The sequence below is a fragment of the Brienomyrus brachyistius genome, chromosome 15 (assembly GCF_023856365.1).
Source record: "Brienomyrus brachyistius isolate T26 chromosome 15, BBRACH_0.4, whole genome shotgun sequence".
NCBI classification, from domain to species: domain Eukaryota; kingdom Metazoa; phylum Chordata; class Actinopteri; order Osteoglossiformes; family Mormyridae; genus Brienomyrus; species Brienomyrus brachyistius.
Window position 1 is genome coordinate 11,470,109 of NC_064547.1, and position 24,402 is coordinate 11,494,510.

The 24,402-nt window shown below is 40.4% G+C and overlaps 1 protein-coding gene across 3 annotated transcripts in view; it reads right to left on the reverse strand.

Annotated features, from left to right (window-relative positions):
- Window positions 1-9,951, reverse strand: part of sned1 (sushi, nidogen and EGF-like domains 1) — a 39,186-nt gene extending 29,235 nt beyond the window's left edge. For all 3 annotated transcript variants that reach the window (XR_007382470.1, XR_007382469.1, XM_048975861.1), the window contains exon 1: window positions 9,394-9,951. Coding sequence is in view for 1 of the 3 variants with exons in the window: in XM_048975861.1 (XP_048831818.1) it covers window positions 9,394-9,606 (213 nt within the window). In the remaining 2 variants the exon portion in view is untranslated. The remainder of the gene's footprint in view (window positions 1-9,393) is intronic.
- Window positions 9,952-24,402: the final 14,451 nt, after the last annotated feature.

Below are 24,402 nucleotides of genomic sequence, written 5' to 3' on the forward strand. Positions count from 1 at the left end.
CCGTCCATCATCATGACCGCTTAGTCCCCACTGGGGTTGTGGGGGGCATATCCCGGGAACAATGGGCGCAGGCAGGAACCAACCCTGGGCAGGTGCCAATACACCGCAGGGCGCACACAGTCACACAACTAGACACGCCAGTCAGCCTACCCTGCATACTTTTGGACTGTGGGAGGAAACCAGAGTCCCCCGCAAAAACCCACATGGACATGGTGAGAACATGCAAACACCACACAGAAAGGACCCACGATCGAACCCAGGATGTTTTTGCTGTGATGTAGCAGTGCTAACCACTGCACCACCTAACTTCCAATACCATACTGTCATAATATATTATACAAAATACTTTATTTCTTGTCACGCCATCCTGGTCTTCTTCTATCTGTTCTACCAACTGGATTGTGATTAAGGTCTGTGTCACTTTATTTGTCCAAATACCTATTATTATTCATTTTATTTTATTTTATTTATGTCTGTGGCATAATAAGTCAACTGGAAGGAGCCATATCACCACCTATTGTGGCAGAGTCAAACATACTTTGGTCAATTAATCGATTCCCCTCCTGTCCATGCACTGTATACTGAGTCAAGGACAGCAGTCCAATTAAATGGCGTAGTCAAGCTATAACTCGTTGTTCAACTTGTAGCTCACCTTAGCTGTGCATGTATAGGTTAATCAGTCTGGAATGCATGTCCCTGCCCCCCCACACCCATCATTTGGAAAATCAATGTGAATTTTAAGAAAAGAAGAGACAGTAAAAGCCTTTTTACAGGTTATAACATGCAATAGATAAAAGTCGATTAATAAAAAGTGCAACCATATTCACATCACTTTTATTACAGTATTGTTACCTGTATAATTTCCACATGCCACATTCCTGCCCCCTCGTTCTCTCCCTAGTGTAGCTCTAAAGAGTCACACCCGTTGCTTCTTTTGTCTTACCTCTTGTTTCAGCCCTTGTATAGATCACTCCAGCTGCTGCTTGTCTGCTCTCTCGTCAGTCCTGGATAAGAGTGCCTCCTAGTGCTGTGTTCTTCAGTTTTGTCACAGAAGTCTAGTCTGTGTGTATGCCTGAGTACTTCTATGCCTGAGTACTTCTAACAGTGAGTGAACACAACAGAGGACTCTCTAGATGTCTGTGAGTGGGACCTCTCTGATCTGGCCCCGAGTCCTGCACTGTAGACTCTAGTTCCTTGAGCCGCTCATGTTCCCTTGTCCAGAGGTAGCCTCTGGTATAAACAGGGTCCAAGAGGGGGGCTGATTGTATCTCCCTCTCCCAGATAACAGGACAACAGTTTAAACTCTTCTGGGAAGGCTGTCCACAAGGTTTAAGAGCGTGTTTATGAGAAACTTTGACTATTCTTCCAGGAGAGCATTTGTGAGATTGGGCAAGGCCTGGCTCAGTCTCTGCTCTAGTTCATCCCAAAGGTGTTCTATTGGGTTGAGGTCGGGACTGTGTGCAGGACAGTCAAGTTCTTCCACACCAGACTCACTCATCCATGTCCTTTTTGGAACTTGATTTATGTAATGGTGTGCTGTCATGTTGGAACAGGAAGGAGCCTTACCCAAACTGTTCCCTCAAAGCTGAGAGCATGAAATTGGCCGAAATGGCTTCAAATGCTGCAGCATTAAGAGTTCCTTTCACCGGAACTAAGGGGCCAAGCCCAACCCTTGAAAAACAACCCCACCCCATAATCCCCCCTCCACCAAAATTTACACTTGGCTCAATGATGATTTTTCACTCCAAAGAAAACGTCTCCACTGCTCTAGATTCCACTGGCAGAGTGCTTTACACCACTGAATCCGATGCTTTGCATTGCACTTGGTGATGTAAGGCTTGGATGCAGCTCTTTGGCCATGGAAACCCATTTCATGAAGTTCTCTACACACTGTTCTTGAGCTAAGTTTGGAGGTCTGTAGATATTGACTCTGTAGAGAGTTGGCAACTTCTACACACTGTGCGCCTCAGCATTAGCATTTTGAGAAACCAGCAGCATCAATTATATGTACCCTAAGTGAAAACACTAAGCAGTTAGCTGGTCATGATCCACGGAGGGGTGATGGTGATTTCAAATAATTCTAATTTGGGTGGCATGATGGCTCAGTGTGTAGGATTGCGTAGTTCAGACCTTTGTTGTTGGGGGTCTCAATGCTGCTTGTCTGTGTCGGGAAGATTTTGGCCGTATTGAGTGGATATTGCTTCCAAAAGATAAGCTGCAAATATGTTTCAGAACTGTGGGTGATGTGGTGAATGATTTTTGTATACATGGGTAGAATTGCAGTTAATCTTTAGTTGTTAACTTTCAAACAGTACAGAAAGTAAATGTAATAGAACAGGACAGTTTAACATTTCTTTCATTTTGAAATGTATTTGTTATATTATAATCGTAAACTGCAACTCATTAAACTTTGAATGTGATTAACCATCCATCACTGTAACCACTTAATCCCAACTGGGGTTGCAGGGGAGACTGGAGACTATCCCGGGAACAATGGGCACAGGCAAGAACCAACCCTGGGCAGGCATCAACATACACACTCAACTACAGGGCTAGCTTAGATTCACCAAGTAACCTACCTCACACACTTCTGGACTGTGGGAGGAAACCAGAGTCCCTGGTGGGGGCCCACACAAGCACAAGGAGAGCATGTAAACTCCACACAAAGAAGTCTAACACCCGACGCAGGGACCAAACCCAGGACCTTCTTGTTGGGAGGCAGTAGCACTAACCACTGCACCACCATGCTGCCCTGAAAGTCATCATTACAGAGTTTAATATTAATTGTTAAATAAGAAAATAAATGCGTAAACTTCACTGGGTCACTGAACCCTAATTTCATTATAGCAGTTGTGAGACATAACTTTCTAATCTAGTGTGTACAGGTAGCTGTGAGTTAATTACAAGATTTATGTTACTTTAATTGCTTGTAGTTAACAGTTTAGAACAGATAATTGCCATGTAACAGGAGCCTTGGAACTTTTATACTTGAAAAGTACACATTATCTTATGTGTTATGTTCAGGTGTGATTCTGTACGTTAAATACATAATTACACAGATACTTAAGTTACCATACACTCAGTCAGCACTGAAGTATACAGTAGAATCTGGGATTGCGAGCATAATTTGTTCTGGAAATGTGCACGTAATCCAAAGCACTCGTATATCAAAGTGAGTTTTCGCATTAGAAATAATGTAAACTCAGATAATTTGTTCCACAACCCAAAAATATTAATTCAATTAATACAAAATATAAAGTAAAAATACATAAAACAAATTAACTTGCACTTAAATAAACAAAGATATTTACTGTCCGAAGAATGGGAAAGACTCATAGAGAAAAATATCAATAAGGTCCAGGCCCCTTAGATTCCGTTGGCCCTGGACCGCTCATTCATGTTGTTTTTGCAAGCAAGCACTTATTTTCAGTAGGTGCACACCATTAAAATTTTCTAACATGGCCACTAGGTTGTTTATTTTGATCAACATATGCGTTTTACCTTTCTGCACTCAAAGCATGAAACATCGACAAAGTGACATCAGAGGAACAGAACTCTTTTATTCCATGTAAGGAAACCATAAATTGGATTTTATTTCTAAAAACAGTAAAGTGAGTTTTTTTTGGCCTAACATAGAGCTTCTGTTAATTATCTGACCACAGTTTTCCCTTCCATTAGCATAACTGTTCCAAGGGAACCTGGGTTGTTCTATGACTGGATACAATGTCTATAGAGCAAAGTAGACCAAAATCACATCTCCAGTATGAAGATAATACAAAATCTAGAGCACCAAAACTAAACTCTGCTTTTCCGCAGAAAATCAGTGATATCCTCAGGACCATAACTCTGTCCAGAGTCTAAATAGGTCAGATTGACTTCCAGCCCAGTAAGTACCAACATGTGCATTCACACATATTCTTTGTCAGTGCACAGTTGTCAAAACACACAAAATATTTAAGTCTGAAATGAAAATGTGTGCTTGAGCTATATTTCTAAATTTCCTCACAGTGTCTTAATGGTGAATCACAAAACAATAAGACAATTTTATGGTACTCTTTTCCTTTACCTACATCAAACACAATAGTTGGATATTAAACTGAAACATTTCTGTTTTTCATTCCATCACTGACAACTCTTGTTCAAATACTTTTTGAGCAGAGATGCTATTGCATGCAATCAAAAAGGAACACCAGTTTGCTAAAATGTGTAAACAATTGTCCATCATGTCCATATATGCTCCTAGTGTAATAATTTCCCAAAGAGCTGCAAAGCCCATCAATGTTTGATGCCATAAGGCAGTTACTGTAATTCATCTGAATGGCACAGAGTTAGTAGAGTTACATACAGTATGAGTAATTTCAAATATACCATGTCAGAAACATATGTCCATGTACTGTAGTTTCTGTGAAACTCCAGTATACAGTTATGTTGACATAAAAACAATGAAGGAACAGGCTACCATTTGCTTCGGAGAATAGTAACAGGGCAACATTAATTGTTGAGCACCTCAGAGAGGAAGCAGCTACTCATATTGGTGATGGCAGAAGAAGCCAAGCAAAAGACTCTCTATTACACTCCATTTTTTTCTACCCAGTCACTCCACACTCCAGTACTCTATATTTTTATTTTTCCTTATGTTTTTATGGAGTTTTCCTTATGTAGTTTCATTTGAAGCAAAGTCATTTGCAGACTAAAACAAAATTCCATCTCAGAAGCCAAAATAAACCCCTATATGAAAAAGTTACCCAAAGATAAGTTTGACAATTAAATACAAAGGAAATTGTCCATTTCTTGATTCCTTTTCATTCTGATGATCTCCTTAGTCCTGCTGGCGCATTGGGTACCTTACATGAAAGTCCAGGTTATTGTAATGATACTAATGTAATGATGGATGTTATTATTTCACATCCTAATCTTGATGTCTAATTTTGCTTTAGATAAAAAGAATAATAAAAGCAATTTTGAATCATCAAATTGCAATTGTGCCAATGTATTATTGCCCCTATGCATTTTTATTACTCTTTCTCCCTTTCCTTCTTAGCCATGCATATGACTGACAATCCAGAGTTGTAGTGCTTTTCTCCCTTTATACATTTTACAGATTCATCTGTGTTCTGTTAAAGGGCTTTTTTCTTCCTCAGTATAAGCAGCTGGCCGGATCTGGAGGGAAGACCCTGCTCTGTTATCTAAGGGGTAAGAGGAGTCTCAGCGTAGTGCAGCAAGGAAAGATGCACCAAGACTGTCCTAAACCTATGAAACTTGGAGGCAGATGTATCTGCCCATGTCTAGCTAGGTGTCAAATAAAATGAAACTACCTTTCATTAGAAAGCAAAGGGAATATATCGATTTTATAAAGTGTTGTGGACTGCTGTGAATAGATGGATGCAGATGGCCATAGATATGTATGTACAGTATGAAGCTCTTATTAGCCCACTCTAATGCTGCAGCCCACTCTTGAGACGACAGTGGAGATAAACAGTTTTTTTTTTAGTTTAGGACTTATTCATTCCTGTTTCTGTGCACCTGGCTTAGAGTAATGACCCTGTTTGCAAATTCCCCTTGCATTTGCATTTGAAATGTCACCTACTCAAACATAATTTTTAATGTCAAGGAAAACATCTGACTCACATACTGTATATGGAAGGCAAAATTGAACAGAGTTCCCTGAGTGTTCTTCTGAAATAAAACAAACCCAACCATATGATTTGCATCAGTAACTGCAAAATATTGTAGGCTTGACACATGGTTTAAATTTCAACCCCCAGTCACCTTAGTTGCACCTCACATAAGAAACAGAAGGAAGAAAAGTCAGGTGAGCAACATATAGTACATCTTTTACTCGGATCTGACTTCATGTCTTATGACATGATCTCAAATCTGCATCATACTCCCAAACCTTTTTCATCATGCCTTATTTTTTCAATTCTTTTTGGCATATTAGAAACAACATCTTTACAGTAATTGTGGTTTATTATGGAAATCTGCTATACTGATTTACATTAGTGTTTTAAAATAAGAAAGGGGGCTGGGAAACTACAACATCATATTCTCCGTACAACCCTGTCACCTGCTCCACCCATCTTAGCTGTACTCCTCACACACTCACCAAATTGTATTACTTCTAAAAGTACTGGCTGAATCAATTTGCAATGTGATATATAACTCCATCTGTGACATGAAACTACATGAATCTATCATTTACATATCGTTTACTACACATTACACTTACATGGCAGGTGTTTTTTTCGTTGATTTTTTTGTTGTCTGTTGGCATGCGCGCTGGATGGCCGGTGCGGGATGGGAAGCTCACCTGCTTTTCCCTGTTACATCTAAAAGGAGACCCACCCCCACCGCGAGGGAGTAGCGGCGGCTACTCAGTTACGTAATGGTACGACGATATCTGCTTTACAGGAAATTAGCAGAGACAATGGTAAAATGTAGCTGTCTGCACATAGGTTAGACAACTGCGTTTTATTTTGCAGGTGTAACCACCAATAAATGAGTTGGAATGTTCTCTGGAGAAACATCTAATTACTCAGCGCGTGCAACACTTATGTAAAACCTTATAGTGTGTGTTTACGATGTGGCAAAAATACTGTTGTCAGCTACTCCTAAACATCAACAGTATGGCCATTTTCAACTTAACGTCTCATTGCTGAATCTGTCACCATCACACTGAGCATGGGGGCTCCCCAAGGATGTGTGCTCAGTCCCCTGCTCTTCACTTGCTGACCCATGACTGCACACCAAACTTCGGCACCGAACTCTTCTTCAGGTTTGCAGATGACACCACAGTAATGTCTCATTAACACGAACAATGATACTACAACTACAGGAATGAGTTGAACCAACTAGCCATGTGGTGCAGTAACAACAGTCTCCTTTTAAACGTGGACAAAATGAAGGAGTTCATCATTGACTTCAGCAGATCACACACCCGACACTCCCTGCTGCCCATAAACGGTACTACCGTGGAATGGGTGAGCAGCACCAAATTTTTGGGGGGGTTCACGTCACAAAAAACCCTCTTCTGGTCAAAGAATACTGCATCACTGGCAATGATAGCCCCCACTTCCGCCACAAATTAAAGAGAACTAGTGCCCGGTAAGAAATCATGGCCTCTTTCTATCCAGGCACCACAGAAAGTATACTGACAAACTGCATCACTGTGTGGTTTAGAAGCTGCACTGCCAACAATCAAAAAACCCTGTAGTGCATAGTGAACACAGCAGCAAAGATCAAAGCAGTCAGCATTGTGGGAGACTCCTCCTCCCCTCTTACACCCGCCTAGCCTGCAAAGCAGTCACCATTGTGGAAGACCCCACCCACATAGCCTCTTCAGTCTGCTGCCATCTGGAAGAAGGTACTGGATCCTCCACGCCTGCCCTACCAGCCTGTGGAATAGTTTTATCCACCAAGCAGTCAAGATGCTGAACACTTTCCCCTCTCTCCCCACTGCCCCCAAAAAGCCTAGACTGTAACTCCCACCCACCCATATCCAGAGAGAACCAATCAGATTGTAGCAGAGGTAGGTCCAAGCAACTAGAGGATGCTGAACCAAGACACCTGATTGATTGGTCCTGCCTTCTCTAGTTGCTTGGACCCACCTCCTCTACAATTTGTTTGGTTATCTGTCTGAATCAATCATTTTTCCTTCTGACCTCAGTACACTTTCACGTAAGTAAAACTCCCATGAGCATTTTGGATAATTCTGTGCTTCCAAATTTGTTTGCGGAAGGCCCTTTTCTGGGCAAAAATTCCCACAGACACATTCAAAAATCGTGCGGAAAACCTTCCTAGAAGAATGGCAGCTGTTATAACTGCAAACAGGGAACCAATTCCATATTGATGCCAATGGATTTAGAATGGAATGTCATAAAAGTTCCTGTAGGTCTAATGGCCAGGTGTCCCAATACTTTTGTTCATATAGTGCTTTTATGTATCAGGTAGTTTTTTTATAAATTTGCCTTTTATTTTAATGAGTAGATTACACAGTTTTACAATATTTTTGCTGTACATTATGTCGCAAGTATATGTGGTCCTTCACTTTTCATGGTCATCATGTCCATATAAAACATAAATTGTATTATATACATATATTTTGACTGTAATGGAAATCCATGAAAAACGTTTCAATGTCAGATAGTTGCATTCACAACATCACACTGCAGCCTCATTTTTGATCTTCTGCTGGCCCCTGTCATGCAGTTCCAGTTTTGGGTTGATTTGGGGTCTATCATGGGGATGATGTTCATGTGTAGATTCTCATCCATATAATATTTTTATGAAGTGGTAATAAGATCCGTGAAAGATCAAATGTAGAAAATATAATAAATAATAACACATAGATTGAACCTCTTCACGAAGATAAGCTTCTAGTCATCTCATTGTTTTCTTTGCTGTCCACAAGCACCATTGCTATCATATTGGTTTGATTTAAACCAATCCACTTTACCCATCCATTGTTTGGAAAATACAAATAATTTTTGAGTTATCATGCTAACAAAATCAAGTATCTGAGGCTGCCTTTCTGCTTGTTATCACAATAAGGTGATGCTTCAGTTTTAGTGCAGTTTGTCTCAAACTTTGATCAGATCCAGACCTTCAAACTTAGAACACGTCAACAGTGGTTGAAAACGATCTGTGAAATACTTTATGAGTTATTGTACTAATGGGATCAAATGTGTGAAACTACCCATTTTTTGCTACCATAATGTTTTTGAGTTACTGTGCTCACACTGAGTTAAGGGAATACGACTACATTTAAACAAAGATCATTTGTTATGTTATTACTGACTGAAAGCCTTGTATTTGGTTCTGACATGTATGTTCCTCAGAGCTGCATTTGCTTAGACTTCGGGATGTTTCTGGGCATTAGCTCACACTGAATGCCTGTCATTCAACAGTGCAGGTAACTTCAGCTGCATAATGTTAGAGGTATTTAGAAAGGCAAAGGGAACTTCTATTAAAGGCAACCGAGGATGCACTTCTATGACAGATGGAGTTGATTTAAAGGATCTGGTTTCCAATGTGCTGAACATGAAATTCATACATGACGAGCTCTGATCAAAGCATGCTTTACTGTGGTTTTCACATTCACAGTCTCCCATGCTCCTGTGCACACATTTCATTCCACAGTCACCCAGAGCTTTGTTACATCATCAACACAATACAAAAATGATTTTTTTTTTTCCATCAGTCACCAGTATTTTAGCCACATGGATCTTGTTACTGTTACACTGCAGCTGTACACTTCTGCTTACTCACAGAAAATCTGAAATCTACCACAAAGAAATGCTTTGTGACAAGATTATACAAACTAAACTGGCTCAGTTTGCTCCACTCCTACACCAGCAACAGAGGTACCCCCAAATAAAGTTCAGGTCTACTCACATACAGTCCTGTGTGTCTGTCACCAAAGAAGGGCATTTCCACAGAGATTAGTACAAGCCCAGAGCCACCATCATCTTGCTTGTTGGTTAGGGAATCCCCTTCATCCAGGCCAAATGGGTAGAAGTCCTCCAGGGGCACTGCAGCCTCCACTACAACTAGCAGCTCCAGGCAGCTCAGAGTACAGAGACAGAGCACAAGGACACCCAGCCCCATCTCCACAATTGCCAGGCAAGGGATGGAGATGAGACCCTGTGCACAGTGCAGGGAGGGCAATATGAGGGTGCTGAACACTCAAAAAGGCCAGAGATTTAACCACCTCCTTCAGCACAGTTTCAGTTTTCTGGTCTTCTTTTGCCGTTTTGAATATTTGCTCTTCTCACTGGGGCTGATACTCCAAAACTAAGGCGAAGGTTCCTTGCATTCTGCTTGCTTCTGCTTCGTGAGCTGCACTGGATCTTACAGAAGAAAAGAACGTAAGAATGAAAAAAGAATGATTCAGCTGTGAAATTTTTACAGTCCAGCTATTCGGTCCCTGATGGTTAGCTTAGAAATATCCTCAATAAAAGCTCTATTCCGACTGCCAAAAGAGTTCTTTCACTCCTAGTTCCACCCCCCAAGGGATTCACTACCTTGCATAATTAGATCGTGACAACCAATGAGTACAGTGTAGCTAGTAACTGGATAAGCATTGGGTGGAGCTATGATAATCAAAGAGTTGCTTTAGAGGAGCCCTGACAAGGCTTTTCCCTCACTTCTTAACCCTTTTGGTGGTTTAGCTACCCCAGCAATTTGGACCATATTAGCTGAACAGCTGAACAAACACAAAGAACAACCATTTAGAACCAAAGCTCTGCACATAATGAGTACAGAAACATTTCGAATTTAGACTGACTGTGTAAAGAAAGAAAATAAAACTTCTATACAATTTTCATTGATTTCAAGAAGTTCAGTATTGAGTAAAATTTTAAGTCTGATATAGAGTTAATCAAAGATGTCTATTTTAAAGTGCATAACAGGCTACAAAACTAAAACATATGTTAAGAAAAAGAAAGGACTAATAATTTATAAACACAAAAGGTTACTACTGATTTACACATACATTTCTTTCAGAGATAACTCAGAACTGTTTAAAACAACTGAATAAAGCCTCTGGTGGAATATTTTGCACAATATACATTCATTGTATTGCTTTGCTTTTGTACATCAATGCATAATCTGAATCCAAATTAATCTGTAATGTGTACCGGACACTGTAACTTCATCAATCACCAACTCATTTTTTCCTTTATAGAGTCAATGAACTGCGTATACAGTGAACTAGAATTTCTCATAATTATGAACTCCAAATAGGTCCAACTAGAAAAACAACATCCTGGAAAAGCTATCAAAGCAACAAAAGTAATTCCAAGATAATTACTATGGATTTTTCAAATACTTTAAACAAAGTGCCCACAGTGATGAATTCAAAACCAGTGTTTTTTTTTTTGTCTTCATGAAATTGCCAGATTATTGAATTCCAGTGCTTCTCCTGGCATGTTTTCCCTGACCTGAGTGTGTTTCTCCTTTTATTTTGCCAGAACCTCTTACACCATGGATGTGTCTTCCCCTGTGCCCGGATTAAGGGATTCCCAGAGGTAAGCCTCACTGCAGCAGCATGCATAGGCATAGAGCCTCTTTGAACTGACCTGTTACAGAGTGTCCTGTTTGACATGTCTCACTTCAAAACCACTCTACGCTAAATTCCTGGCTGCAGCGTTTGGCTCACATCAGCTTGCCACCCTCACATCTCTTTCTCCAATGTGAGCACCTGTATGAGGGTGAGGGAGGGCTCATCAGTGCAGTACATATCACTGAGGGTATTACAGGTGAAAGATGGGAAGTGGATAGCAGGCCTCTCCTGATTTTCCAAGCATGGGTGCCTGCAGCTGTATGCCTATATGTATTGTGCATACCCATGGCATTTAGGCATGTTATTTGACTAACATTATATGAGTTTTTTTGCCTCATTAGTAGCAGTGTACTCAATGTAAATCGAGTAGAATGTGAATGATTTTTTTTTCAATTGGAATAGAGATTTTCTCTCGTTTCTTGAGTAAAATATTTCTTGCCTTGCTATTATTTTGCAATACATATTGTCTTTATAATGACACGTTATTGAGCCCCATGGGGATATTCTCCATGACAGATACATATGTAGGTCAGAGCAAGCTTGGCAGTGAAGGGCAGCCACCTGTAGCGGGGCCCACAGAGCTGGTGGGTAAGAACCTTGCTCAATGACACACAGACATGACTATTCTATCAAGGCCGGGGCTCAGACTGGAGACCTTCCGATCACAGGCATAGAGACTCTACTATAAATCACCAAACTCTACTATAAATCACCAAACTCAGATATACTAACCACCTACCCTGTGCATAGACAATCTCCAACAACCAATGTAAAGGTAAAGCCTTTTTCATACTTTACTTTTCTATGTGAGCTTACGGTCTGTGCATGTATGTGTACATACTGCATTTGTCTGTGGATGCAGATGGTCGCTGCTGCTGCTTGCATATAGCAATGATATTCCAGCAGCCCAGCAGAGGGCAGATACACTACAACAAACACAAATACAAGCAGAATACAGAAATGAGCAAACCCTGTGTATTGACTGAAAGCGCACACAGAAAAGTAAAGTATGAATGGGCCTTAAGTCATGATTACGTGTTCGGCAACAATATTTTCGAAATCCTGTGGCATGCATAGTGTACACTGCCCTTCCGAAATTCCCGATAGTTTCGTATGCCAGAAATGTTTAGATATAGTAGAGTTGGAGGACAGCATTTGCATATTGGAGGTGTAAATTAGTATGTTATTGGAGCTTAAGCAGATTGATTGTCTTCAGTTCAGAGGCAGCCCCAGTAGCCAGCACTCGCTAGTCCTGAGTCAAGGTCAGATGTGCTCTTAGGAGCTCTAAGCCGACAGCTCCTGCACACCAGTCAGCTGTTTTGCATAACAACAGGTCTTCTGCTCTCAACAGTGCATCTGCTGAAGCAGAAAAGGTGCTAATAATTGGAGACTCGATAGCCAGAAACATTAGAGTCTGTAACAATTGTAAAGCAATAGTTCCTGTAGAATGCTTCCCTGGGGTCAGAGTTTCTGACATCGGCGAAGTTGGACTAACACTCCACCAATGACATCTCCACCTTGGACATTCACACTGGAACTGATGCTATTATATCCCAACCATCAAAGGTATTAAAGGAGAATTTGTGTAAGCAAAATGAAAATGTTAGAATCTCATTGGTTCTAGTCACCAATCCATTACAGAGGGGATGTAATCTATCGCAGGCTGATCTCCCTAAACCACCAGTTAGAGGTATGCATCTGAGAACATGGCCTTTTTGAATAATTGAGACCTTCTTTTGAGAACAGTCTGGTTTTCATTAGCGGGACAATCTGCATCCTAATGGGAGAGGATCATTTATGCTGTCCCAGAAGATGGGGATTGTTTGCCAGACTTCAAACAGCAGCACCCAGGCCTCAGTGACTGTATTATCATATTTTATTTTCTCACCGTTCATGTTTGGCATCAATCCAGGTTGTTTATAATATGGAACATCCCCTAAATCTAACAAAGATGATTGACTCTAGAAAGAACAGTGGCTATTATTATAATAATTCATAAACCTAAACCATATACTAAGACAAAATAAAATGCTCATTATTGAACTCAAAAGGAAAAAAATCACTTCTTGTAAACAATATGGTGCTTGACATTGATGCAGACCTGTGCTTCTTCAATCCCCACAAGTTGCTGCTCCTGTACATGGATTCTGTTCAGCCACTTAATAAAGTTCCCAGTGAGGCACAACCTGCATTACAGCCTGCATCTGGGTCGCGTTTCCTTGCTAAACATGACACAAAGCCTCATTCTGCAACCCACTTGCAACTGCTGCATCTCTGGCTGCAGTGCAGTCAGGCCCTGCCCTAATCAGCACAGAGTCAGACCCAGACAATCCCATTCACAGGCCATGCACACACACGATCCTCCACCTCACAGCAGGGCATTAATAACAAATAAATTTACCATCACTGTTTGCAGCAGCAGTAATATGCACCCTGTTAATGTATAGGGCCGAGATGTACATGACCTTGAGATTTAACAGGAAACTTGTTTCCATAATTAAAGAATAGCAATCTAGCTGGCACTTTCTGAATGAGTAGGACTAGAGGGGTTCTCAAGTCTCTCACATTGACTGAGAGACACATGCGTTTCAACCAGTTCACACGCTCACACACAACACCTTGTATTTTTCACGCTGAGAAATACGGGAAATTGCCCACCAAGGTGTCAAATTGTATAGAATTCATGGACGATGCACCGGGATACAGATTGGAGTTTTCCGCTGAGTTCATAGCTGTCCATCGTTAACAGCCACCTACCAGCCAATCCAAAAACATTCGTTGTTTCTGGGTAAATTCCAAAATAAGTTATATGTGATCCTGCTGCAAGAACTTTATTAGCCACCTACCAGCCAGTCATAAAATAGCATGTTTTGTTTCTGGGTAAATTCCAAAATAAGTTATATGTGATCCCACTGCAAGTATGTTATTACATGAATGCACATACACACAGAGTGTAGACAAAGTGGAATTGGAAGTGCAAGATCTGATGAATGCAGTAGGCAGGGCTCTCAAGTCACATATACAGTACATTCACTGTGATCAACTGTGTGTCGTGGCACATTACTCCAGTGAACATGAAAATTTGTACCACAGTAGCCCTTCATGGTTTTTCCCTTATCAGACTCCCCATAAATGCATTTTTAGCTGAAGCATCTTGAAATCATTGGAGAAAACATTATGACTGGATCTCTCTCCCCTGGATTTAGGCCAGTTCCATTCTCACAGCACTCATCTGCAAGGTAGTGCATCGGTCCTTACTTGACTGTTCTTCCGCTCTTACTTGACCTAATCTGGGCCTACAGCTGCATCTCCAGATGGTAAGTCAAAACATTTTTAATCACTCGGAGTATTCAGCCTCCAGATGCCATTGGAAGTCTGTCCAAGATTCTCACGCCAACAGTCACTACTGCACACACCTAAAAATTGACAGCCATCACCCTTTACATTCAGTGTAAAGAATTGATCATTCTATGAGTAAAGTACTGGCATATTCAAGATGAGAATTCTAAGAACTAATAAAAAGAATGACAGATAACCACAGTGTTTAAATAGGTTTATACAACACATGGATTGAGATTTTTATAATATTCTGGAAGTGCAGCTCCAGGGGTTACATTTTTTCCTCACGCCAACCGTGGAGGTTCAAATTCCACCTCTGCTCTCCATGTGTTGATTTTGTATGTTCTGCCTGGGTTTTCTCTGGGCATTCCAGTTTGAAGACATGCACTTAGGGTAATTGTGTGTGTGTGTCTCCTATGATGGACTGAAATCCCTTACCAGGATATCATTTCCCTGTGATCCTGACCAGGACAAAGCAGGTCAAAGATGGACAGACAGAAGTATTCTGGAAAAAATACAACACTGTAACAAAAAAAATCATCATTATGCTTTTGATCATATGCATCAATTATTTTAATTCCTGTTTCAACTATTACACCATAACTGTGACATAACTCCTCGAGAATTGGGGATCCAAATGCAGAGCAAATAAGGGTCTGTCCTGGGGGTGAAGGGTGACTTTTAAAAATCAGTACACACACACACAGACACGCGCACACAGGCTTATAATTATATCTTTGTGGGGACTCTCCCATTCATTTTGATGGGGAAAACTCTAATCACAACATGACAACCTTAACCCCCACCCAGCCGTAACCTTAACCATAAATAACCAAACAAAATATGAGACTTTTGGCATTTTTACTTTTCTGGTTACATTCACAGATCTTTGCGGCGACTTGAAAAATGGACCCTAAAACGTCAAAGAAACAGATTCTTATTACATTGTGGGGGACATTTGGTCCCCACAATGTAATTTTAACCTAATCCACACACACACACACACACACACACATACACACTGGGAAAGGGATCAGGGCTCAAACTCACTGGGTAAGTGAACAGGAGAAACCACACAAATGGAGCATAATCCATCCATCCATCCATTTACCAAACCGCTTATCCTATTGGGTCGCGGGGGGTCCGGAGCCTATCCCGGAGGCAATGGGCACGAGGCAGGGAACAACCCAGGATGGGGGGCCAGCCCATCGCAGGGCACACTCACACACCATTCACTCACACATGCACACCTATGGGCAATTTAACGACTCCAATTAGTCTCAGCATGTTTTTGGACTGTGGGGGGAAACCGGAGTACCCGGAGGAAACCCCACAACGACATGGGGAGAACATGCAAACTCCACACACATGTGACCCAGGCGGAGACTCGAACCTGGGTCCCAGAGGTGTGAGGCAACACTGCTAACCACTGCACCACCATGCCGCCCCTGGAGCATAATCCGCACAGGGAAAAGCGGGGATCCAGGCCACAAGAAATGCCAGTTTCGGCACATGAGATTGATCCATTTTGAAGTCACTTGAGACTTCTGGTTTCAAGGCAGAAAACACAGTTTGTTAGCAGGAACTTCTGTAACCTGCTCTAAGGTGTGTTTGTTCTATACATACAGCTTTCTGAAATGCATAATACAAAGTGTAATGACTAAATTTACAGCAGTAGTAATGACTTAAGTTACTACATGTACAGTTACCATTTATCATACAGTATGTTTTTGTTTTTTTAAAGGTCATACAACTCTTTAACCTACAACATGCAGTGAGGTTGCAGTTGGCTGACAGTTCACATCCATTGGCAAAGACTCTGGAAGAAATATCACTGGACAATTTAACAGCCAGGTCACCACCTGAAAATGTACACTGCCTATAAGCAGCAACATTTCTGAATCCAAGGTTCAAAAGTCTAATATATGTAAGCTAAGCAAAAACCCAGGAGGTTCAGAGATATACAGTATCGCAACAGAATGCAAAACTGATTAAAATACCCCATCACCAAAGGTTTATTTTTTTTATTGGCTTGTTTAATTTGTCAGTCTTCATACAAACATAAATATTACCTTTTTTCTGTCAACTTTATGCAAGGTTTGGTGGGCATTTAAGTATACCGTTATATTGGTTGAGCAATTAACAGAAACCAAAAGCACGAATGAACTCAGCTGACAAAATACTTTGGAGAGGGAGACCTGATGAGGGACATGGCTGCAGAACAGGCTCAGAGTCCATCCTTACAATAACAAGTCCTAATTACAGCTGTTTGTAGAAATAGACCTCACACCAAATTGAAATTGATATTGAAATGGTAGTTTGTTTTGAATGAGCAGCGTTAGTATGTTGGTTGAAAACATGAACTATGAAACTAAGTCTTTTTGGGTTATCTGGTGCAAAACCTCAGACACTTTAGAATAATATACAGTACAATAAAGAAAAAAACTGGTATACCGTTGACTAGCAATACATCTCTGAAAGATCTAATGTAAATATGGCTCATGTGCAGGGTGTGGTGCACATCATAGAAGGCCAAGCTATCCACTTCCTATTCCAGGTCTCTGAGGTTAGTGTACCCTTGGTATAAGTGCTTCACCAGATCCAGCCCCCTCATTTGCTCCTGTAACACTCTTTCCAACTCTGTCATGTGTCATGCAATCTTATGACTTTTCATCACACAATAGAGGAATACAATGCAAACTCTTGACATTTGAGTGATACTTCCTCTCCTCAAGCAGGTGTTGAGGGTTACAGCTTACCATGGCTTCTTAGTTAGCCCTCTTCATATTACTGTCTGTACTCAGGTAGCAACAAGATCATGAGAACATGTTCATAACACAGAAGCATTATATCTCTATGCATCTTCAGTAATCACTTGTCCTATTCAGGGTCACACAGGGGTCTGGAATCGATGGGCTCAAGGAAGGGAATAACCCTTAGCAGTGACCTGTTCCTTTTGACATGACTACAGCTCCCCACTGCAGAGAATTCCCCTAAGTACAGCAGATGCTTACAGTAAGAGAGTAATATTTGGCTTTTAAAATATACGCAATATATATTTTAAAATCTTTCTTTTATATAAGAAATGAAATGCCTATGTCAGAAACAATAAAAGGCCACGTGAACAACTACAGAAATTACTAATATCTATCAATTGTCTTAAAACCAAAACTTGTGTAGTTTTTATAGCTCTCTACTCATGTACAGCTCAGATCCCTCCATTCCGTCAGGTCACTTCAGAACTTGTAACACTATCATCAGCATTGACCTAAGTAGAGATTTCATATACTGTATTGGTCAATCATTTCATCACGCTATTGTGGTCACTATCAACCATTCTGGGCCTTTTAGCTCTTAAGCTGATGGAGTGGAGTATGGCTGTCTCAAGGCCTGCATATCCCACTTTTCAATGATTTCCTGTAACTCGCAGTGTTGCCTCCATGAGTGCCTGACTCCTCCTTTCCTTGCCTGCAACTCCTTCTGCAATTGATCTTCCAGGGACATAGAAAAATGCAACAGTTTACTGCTAACCACTCGAAAGACACCTTAAAAAAGGTTTCAGAGTTCAAGTTCAACATATTCATTACTCAGGAAGTAAACAAAAATGGGAAACAGTTTGAATGCTATATTTCTGCGTAGATCAGGGAGTGGGACCCCAGAAAGTATCAACACTCATGAGTCAAATTCCTTTATTGCTGTGTATCAGGATAAAAGTCTTATTTGAGTGTCCATATCTTGCTCACATCTCTGAATTCTTACATATTTCGCAAAGCAATAGAGAAATGGGGTATTTCCTTAATGCCACACTGTTGTGAAGAAAAGGTCACAACTTAAGGAGAAAACAAAAGCAAATGAGGAGAAACAAGCAGGGTTTTCTCACTGGGACTCTTAGTGTTCCAATGTTCTGGTTGGAAGAGGGATAAATATCGTTGGAATTCTGCTAAACCACAGGGGCCAGATAAGAATTTTTCTTCTCATGAATTCTAATGTGAGAAAAATAATCCAATGGTGTTCCAGTACATTTTTTTTTCTGAAGTACAACTGTGCGGATCCAGTGTGCTGCATGATTTAGGCCAGGAGATCTCAGCTCTGCTTTCTGACCCCAAAGAAACCTATTTCATGCTTCAGTGTAGACAGAAAATGCACAAATCATAACCATTTTTCTTAACCTTTGTTTTCATGTTACTAAGAGCTGCCACCCCTCTGGCAACAGCTGAGCTCCATGTCATTCACTTCCCATTCCTCCAGTAATTTCTGATGGCATTTCATTACCTTGGTAGTATATAAATAGGGGAAACAGAAGTAAGTTTGGGTCAGCTGCAATATTTCTTCTGCGCAGGCCTTTTGAGATCATGGCTCTGAGAAAATGCAAAGCTTGATATTGTAAACTGGTGAAAGCATGGCATGATCTTCATGGCAAAACACACCATCCATTTAAATGCAATTTATACCCCATATAAAATAGCCAACGGTACACAGAGCAGTTATATTAATAAAGTGGCGTTCATTAAAGTAAAATAGCAATGGTTTGCTTAAATATTTGTAAATAACATTTTCATTAAAACCACTTCAATGGTTAACACAAACAGAAGAGCCCATCAGCAAACATGCTGGAAGTCAGAAATGACCTGGCTGGTCCTCACAACTGCCTCTGAAACATCAACATGACCCTTGTTTTTCTAAATGAGTGAAAACCTGGGGGGGGGGGGGGCAGAGGGCAAGGAATGACTAACCAAGTGTCCTGAAGAGGAAGTGGGACTATCTTCTGTCCCTTCATGTCTCTTCCCTTGTACTTCAGCTAGTGGCATCCTAACATAAGACCATAAAAAATTACACACACCATTCAGCCCATCAAGTTTGTATGGGGAGACCTCAACTAATAGCCCAGAGTTGTTAAAATCTTATCCAACTCTGATTTAAATGAACCCGGGGTTTTAGCTTGCACTACACTAACAGGAAGACTATTCCATATTCTAACCACATGTTTTGTACAGACATGTTTTCTCAAATCCAGTTTTAAATGTTCTCCCACTAATATCCACCTATGGTCACAAGTTCTTGTATTTGAACTAATACTGAAGTAACTATTTGGCTGGACAGTATGTAGACCTGTTAGAACCCTTTTAAAGGCAGCATTGTCCTTTTTAAGGTAAGGTGATTAAACATGCACACAATATTCTAGGTGGGGTCCTAATAAGGAATTGCATAATCTTAGCATCATCTCCATTAACTTGAACTCCACACACCTAGAGATGTAACTCAACATCATACTGGCCTTTCTAATTGCTTCCCCACACTGGCGAGAGTGGGACATGGAAGCAGCAACATACACACAGAGGTCTTTCTCATAATCAGCTACCTTTATTTCAGTGGAACCTATAAGATATCTGTACTTTATATTTCTGCTCCCTGCATGGAATATCTTACATTTGTCTATATTAAAATTCATCTTCTAGGTATCAGCTCAGTACTAATTAAATTAAATCAAGATCCTACTGTAGCCTCTGTGCTGCTAGTATCTGTTATACCACCCATCTTGGTGTTGCCTGCAAATTTAAACAGTTGACTGTATATAATGGTGTCAATATCGACCAATCTCAGGAGCAACTGTCCTTTTCTGGTGCTAGTTAACCTTACCGATGTTAGACAATATTATCACGCCCAGCTCATACAATCCTCCTCTGTGCCACGCCCCCCTCGTTACCTCATGTGAATTCCCGATTGTGATCACCTATATTCTGTTATTTTGGCTTATCTTGTGTATTTATGTCCACGTCAGAGTCTGTAACCCCAGATCCGTCATTGATGTTGTGTGCCGAGTTTCCTCGTCTGCCCTTAATAAACCCCGTTTTCCCGTATTTACAGCTCTACTCCTCTGTCTGCCTGCTTGTCTGAAACGCGACGTTACAAATATCAACTCTGGGGAGTTTTTTACCAGGGTACGTGGACAGAAAACACTGTTCATGCGAAACCTGCAGCTGCAACTCACTATCGGTAACACTCGCGCTGTTTATTAACAAGGACAGACAAGCGCACATACAGACCAAAAAGAAAAAAAAACAGCCACCCACCTAAACTAGCACACAAACACACAAATATACTTCCAAATAATCCCAAACAGCCACTGTAACATGCGCATAACACGAGTGTACACCACTCTCTCAGTGCAGCAATCCCAGGAGCCTCTGCTTCCTAAAAACATTAAAAAGCACAGTGCCTGCCAATGTCAACACAGAATCATGCTAAATTGCTCTCCCCTGCACTGGTACTAATTGATACAAATTCAGTTCTGAGTGGCCCCACAGTGCAGCTGAAGCAAGCAAACTGTGCCAATCAAAACAACCATCAGCTTGAATTACTTGCCTGCCTCACCACAGTGCCCCTGTCAATCTTGTGACAACGTGGCACATCCTTCATCCTCAAGAACCATGTAAATAACTATGCTTCAGTTGGGCCCTCCACATGCACAAAGACAAAGTAGAGAGTGGAAAGTTGGCACAACTCCCAGTGCCTTACCTTCTTTACAAGGCCAGAGCTTGCTATAATTTACAATAATGGCAGTTATTCCTGAAAGTACTAAGCATTAGACTTAGGACTCTCCTGGGCCACTCCCTGCAGGGCTGCAGCCTGATCCTTCTGACAGGACTAGTTTCTATTTTTTAGTCTGGATAGACCCATGTCACATAGTTAAATATGCCACTCCAGGACAAGATATACACATACACCTACAGCACATATATGGACCCATGCTGAAAGGTTAGAAAAAAATTGTACATGCCTGTCACAATGTTTTTTTCCCTTAAGTTTGTCATAAAATACAGATTAGAATTATCCAGCATAATTCTCACTGAGATCCACATATCAGTATACAAAAACTTTCTACTATTTACACCATGGTTGTCAGGCTTGTGCGGTGAGCGGGTAAGCGGACGGGCAGGTAAGCGGGCAGGAAGAAGCAGGTAGCCGAAAGTCGGGACAAACGGGGATTTATTATAGGGAAGACGGCTACGAGCAGGACAGAACATCGACTAACATCAATGACAGACGAAAACCAAGGCAAGACATGGACTGAAATAGACAAGACTGGGCGAAAATAATCGGACACAGCCGGGCAAGATCAGGGAAGCACACGTGGATAATCAGGGTGCGTGGCACATGCAGGATATTGCTCTTTAGATTAACATTGCTGTTCCTAGTTTAGGCATTTTTGCATCAAGTCCGAGTGGAACTAACAGGGGCTAAAAGGGGCTGCATGTTAGAATGAATTACAATACCTAGCTAATAACATTTAAGCATCTCATTTTGTAGAGTGAAGACCATCTTCGGGTATAGGTCTGAGTATTTCTCTTCAAGCTGTTTCAAACTCTGACAGAGGTATACCCCCATGTGCAGCCCATGAGTCAATTTTAATTTTTTGGGGGGATAATGCTACAGATAGAGGTAAGATCCCTGTTCTAATTATTGCTTTGAAACACTCATTTCCTGGACTTATGTCCTTATTTCATTCTAAGTTTCTACATTTCTTTCAGTAATATGAGAACATAATATAATTAGTTAGTCCATTGCTTACTTTAGAGAGGCCCACATTTACACAGGATCATTTAGGCCAAGCACCGATTTAAAGATGCCTTGTTATGTTGATCATTACTCCAAACAAGCATCAACCCAAGTATGATTACACAATGCATTCACATACCATATCCTCTCCTTGAAAACATGTGCCAGCATTCCTCCGTCTGGCTCTTCAAGGCTAGCTTTCTTCAACACCTCCCAGCTAAGACATATTAACTGGAAATATGCTGAAACTGCTCAATTTTTGAGACAAATCTCAAAATTGAATAATAAAAGGAAAGAGTGACAGTACATGAGCTTGTGAATGAGATGTCAAAATCATTACTGTAAAAACGTTACATAAGGATTACAGGTTTCCCCTGTTTAACATCCATCCGTGGCCTAGAAAATTACAATAAAAAATTAAATCTGCGCTTTAGTGCTAGATGTAGCGGCCACTGTTCTGTAAAACACATGAGCAGGCAGTACAGTAGGTGCTACACACGATACATCTTTGATTAGTAGGCACGGTAAGGGTTTCGTGTTTACTATGCAAGGTAAGGATTTCATATTTTATAAAAGATAAAAAGATAAGAAGAATTATTGTACAGTACTGTACTATAATAAATGTTTTCATATTGTGCTTTAATAATCCATAATAAAGTTTGAAATACACTATCTGCAAAGTATTTAAGCTACTTATTACAGTAATTAAAGGAGTCTTAAACCATGGCGGGGCAGAGTAGTATATCTTTTTAAGTGACTATGGTAATATTCAATAAACATCCAAAACATTTAACATCCCGTTTTACAGAATATAACGAGGATGGGAAAATGGGGGGCACCTGTATATGGATGAAAATCTATACTGTATCGTTTGTGACAAATGACCCCAAACTGAAGCAGTAACACTGTGTGGCAGCAAAGGATGGAAAGGGAGGGTGCTGAACACACTTGGCCTGTGAACACAGTAACTCCAAAAGTATGTCATGGGTCTTTTTCAGATACATTGTAGAGGTGAAGATTTTAAACAAATTTCACTAAAATGAAAATATCATAGCATAGTGATACTAAAGAAAGATTTGAAGAAAGATTTTTGGTCTTGTTATTGGGATAACTTAGAGATCTTCTTTAACATTTGCAGATACATTGTAATGTTGAAGATCAGGACCTGATCAAATGTTGAGACAAACTGCAGTAAAATTTAAGCTGCTTGATCTTGTCGGCATGATCAACACTTGATCTTGTCGGCATGATAACTCAATAATTATGTCAGATCTTTTCCAAAACAGAAACATTGTACTGTATGGGTGGAAATCCGGAAATGTTAAAATTTTGAGACAAATTGCACCAAAATTGAAGCAATGCCGCAAAGGGAAAGGTGAATGCAGAAGATGCTGACCTTGTGTACAGGATACCTTATTTTTATTGATTACTGTGTTCACACTTTCTGATATTTGATGGATCCCATTATCACAAAAACAATATGTGACCTCTACTATGAGAGCAGAATAATGACTATGCCGCTGCCAGTTACAAGGATGGGAGAACCCTAATACTATACTTCACATCTAAACCCCTCCTTCATCCCCCCGCAGGTGTACAAAAAAAATAAACAGTATATGCAGGAAACAGCTGTTGTAAACCCAATGATCTAATTTATTTCACGGGATTTAAAAGAAAGAAAAACACACAAACATGAAACAGTGTAAAAATCAGATTCACCGAGCAATTTTTAGAGGCATTAAAAATGATCAAAACAGAAGGTGAACAAAAGATGTTACCTAAACTATATCTGACAGATATAATCGGTCAGAACTATGCAAAGGAGCAATGAATCGCGCTAATGGCAATCCATACATTGTTCCAATTACAATAGCATAGGGCATTAGCAGCAACCCAAGCCACTGGTATACCAACAAATAATACCTAGAGCTATACAGTAGCAGCAGGTGTGGTAGCACAAACCAACTAGACATGCCACAAAACAAAAGTATTACACTACAAAATAAATCAAATTACAAAATTAAACCTAAATGAGAAAATGGGGCTACTCCCTCCAGGAACAATAACTTCAAATCAAAATACCATAAATACACAACACACTCAAGCGGTTACACTATCACATTCAGTGAAAAGGAATTGCAGTTAGCTACACACCTGCCCCTCATGGAATGAGTGCTACTAATACAATAGTAGTAATTGCATGTAGCCCATATGGCAGATGGTCATTCTAGAAAAAATTATTACACTAGCCGGATAACTTTTCACTTGATGCTAAACATCAGTGTTACCATTTAGCAACAACTGGAAATTGAACTAACCCAAATAATTACTACACAGTTTAAACAGCTGCACATGAGAGATGTAAATACTATTAGTCTTTGCCTCTACAAGCAGAGCTCACAAAACAAATGCAAAAAGAGAAATAAACTTTAATATGGGAAAAA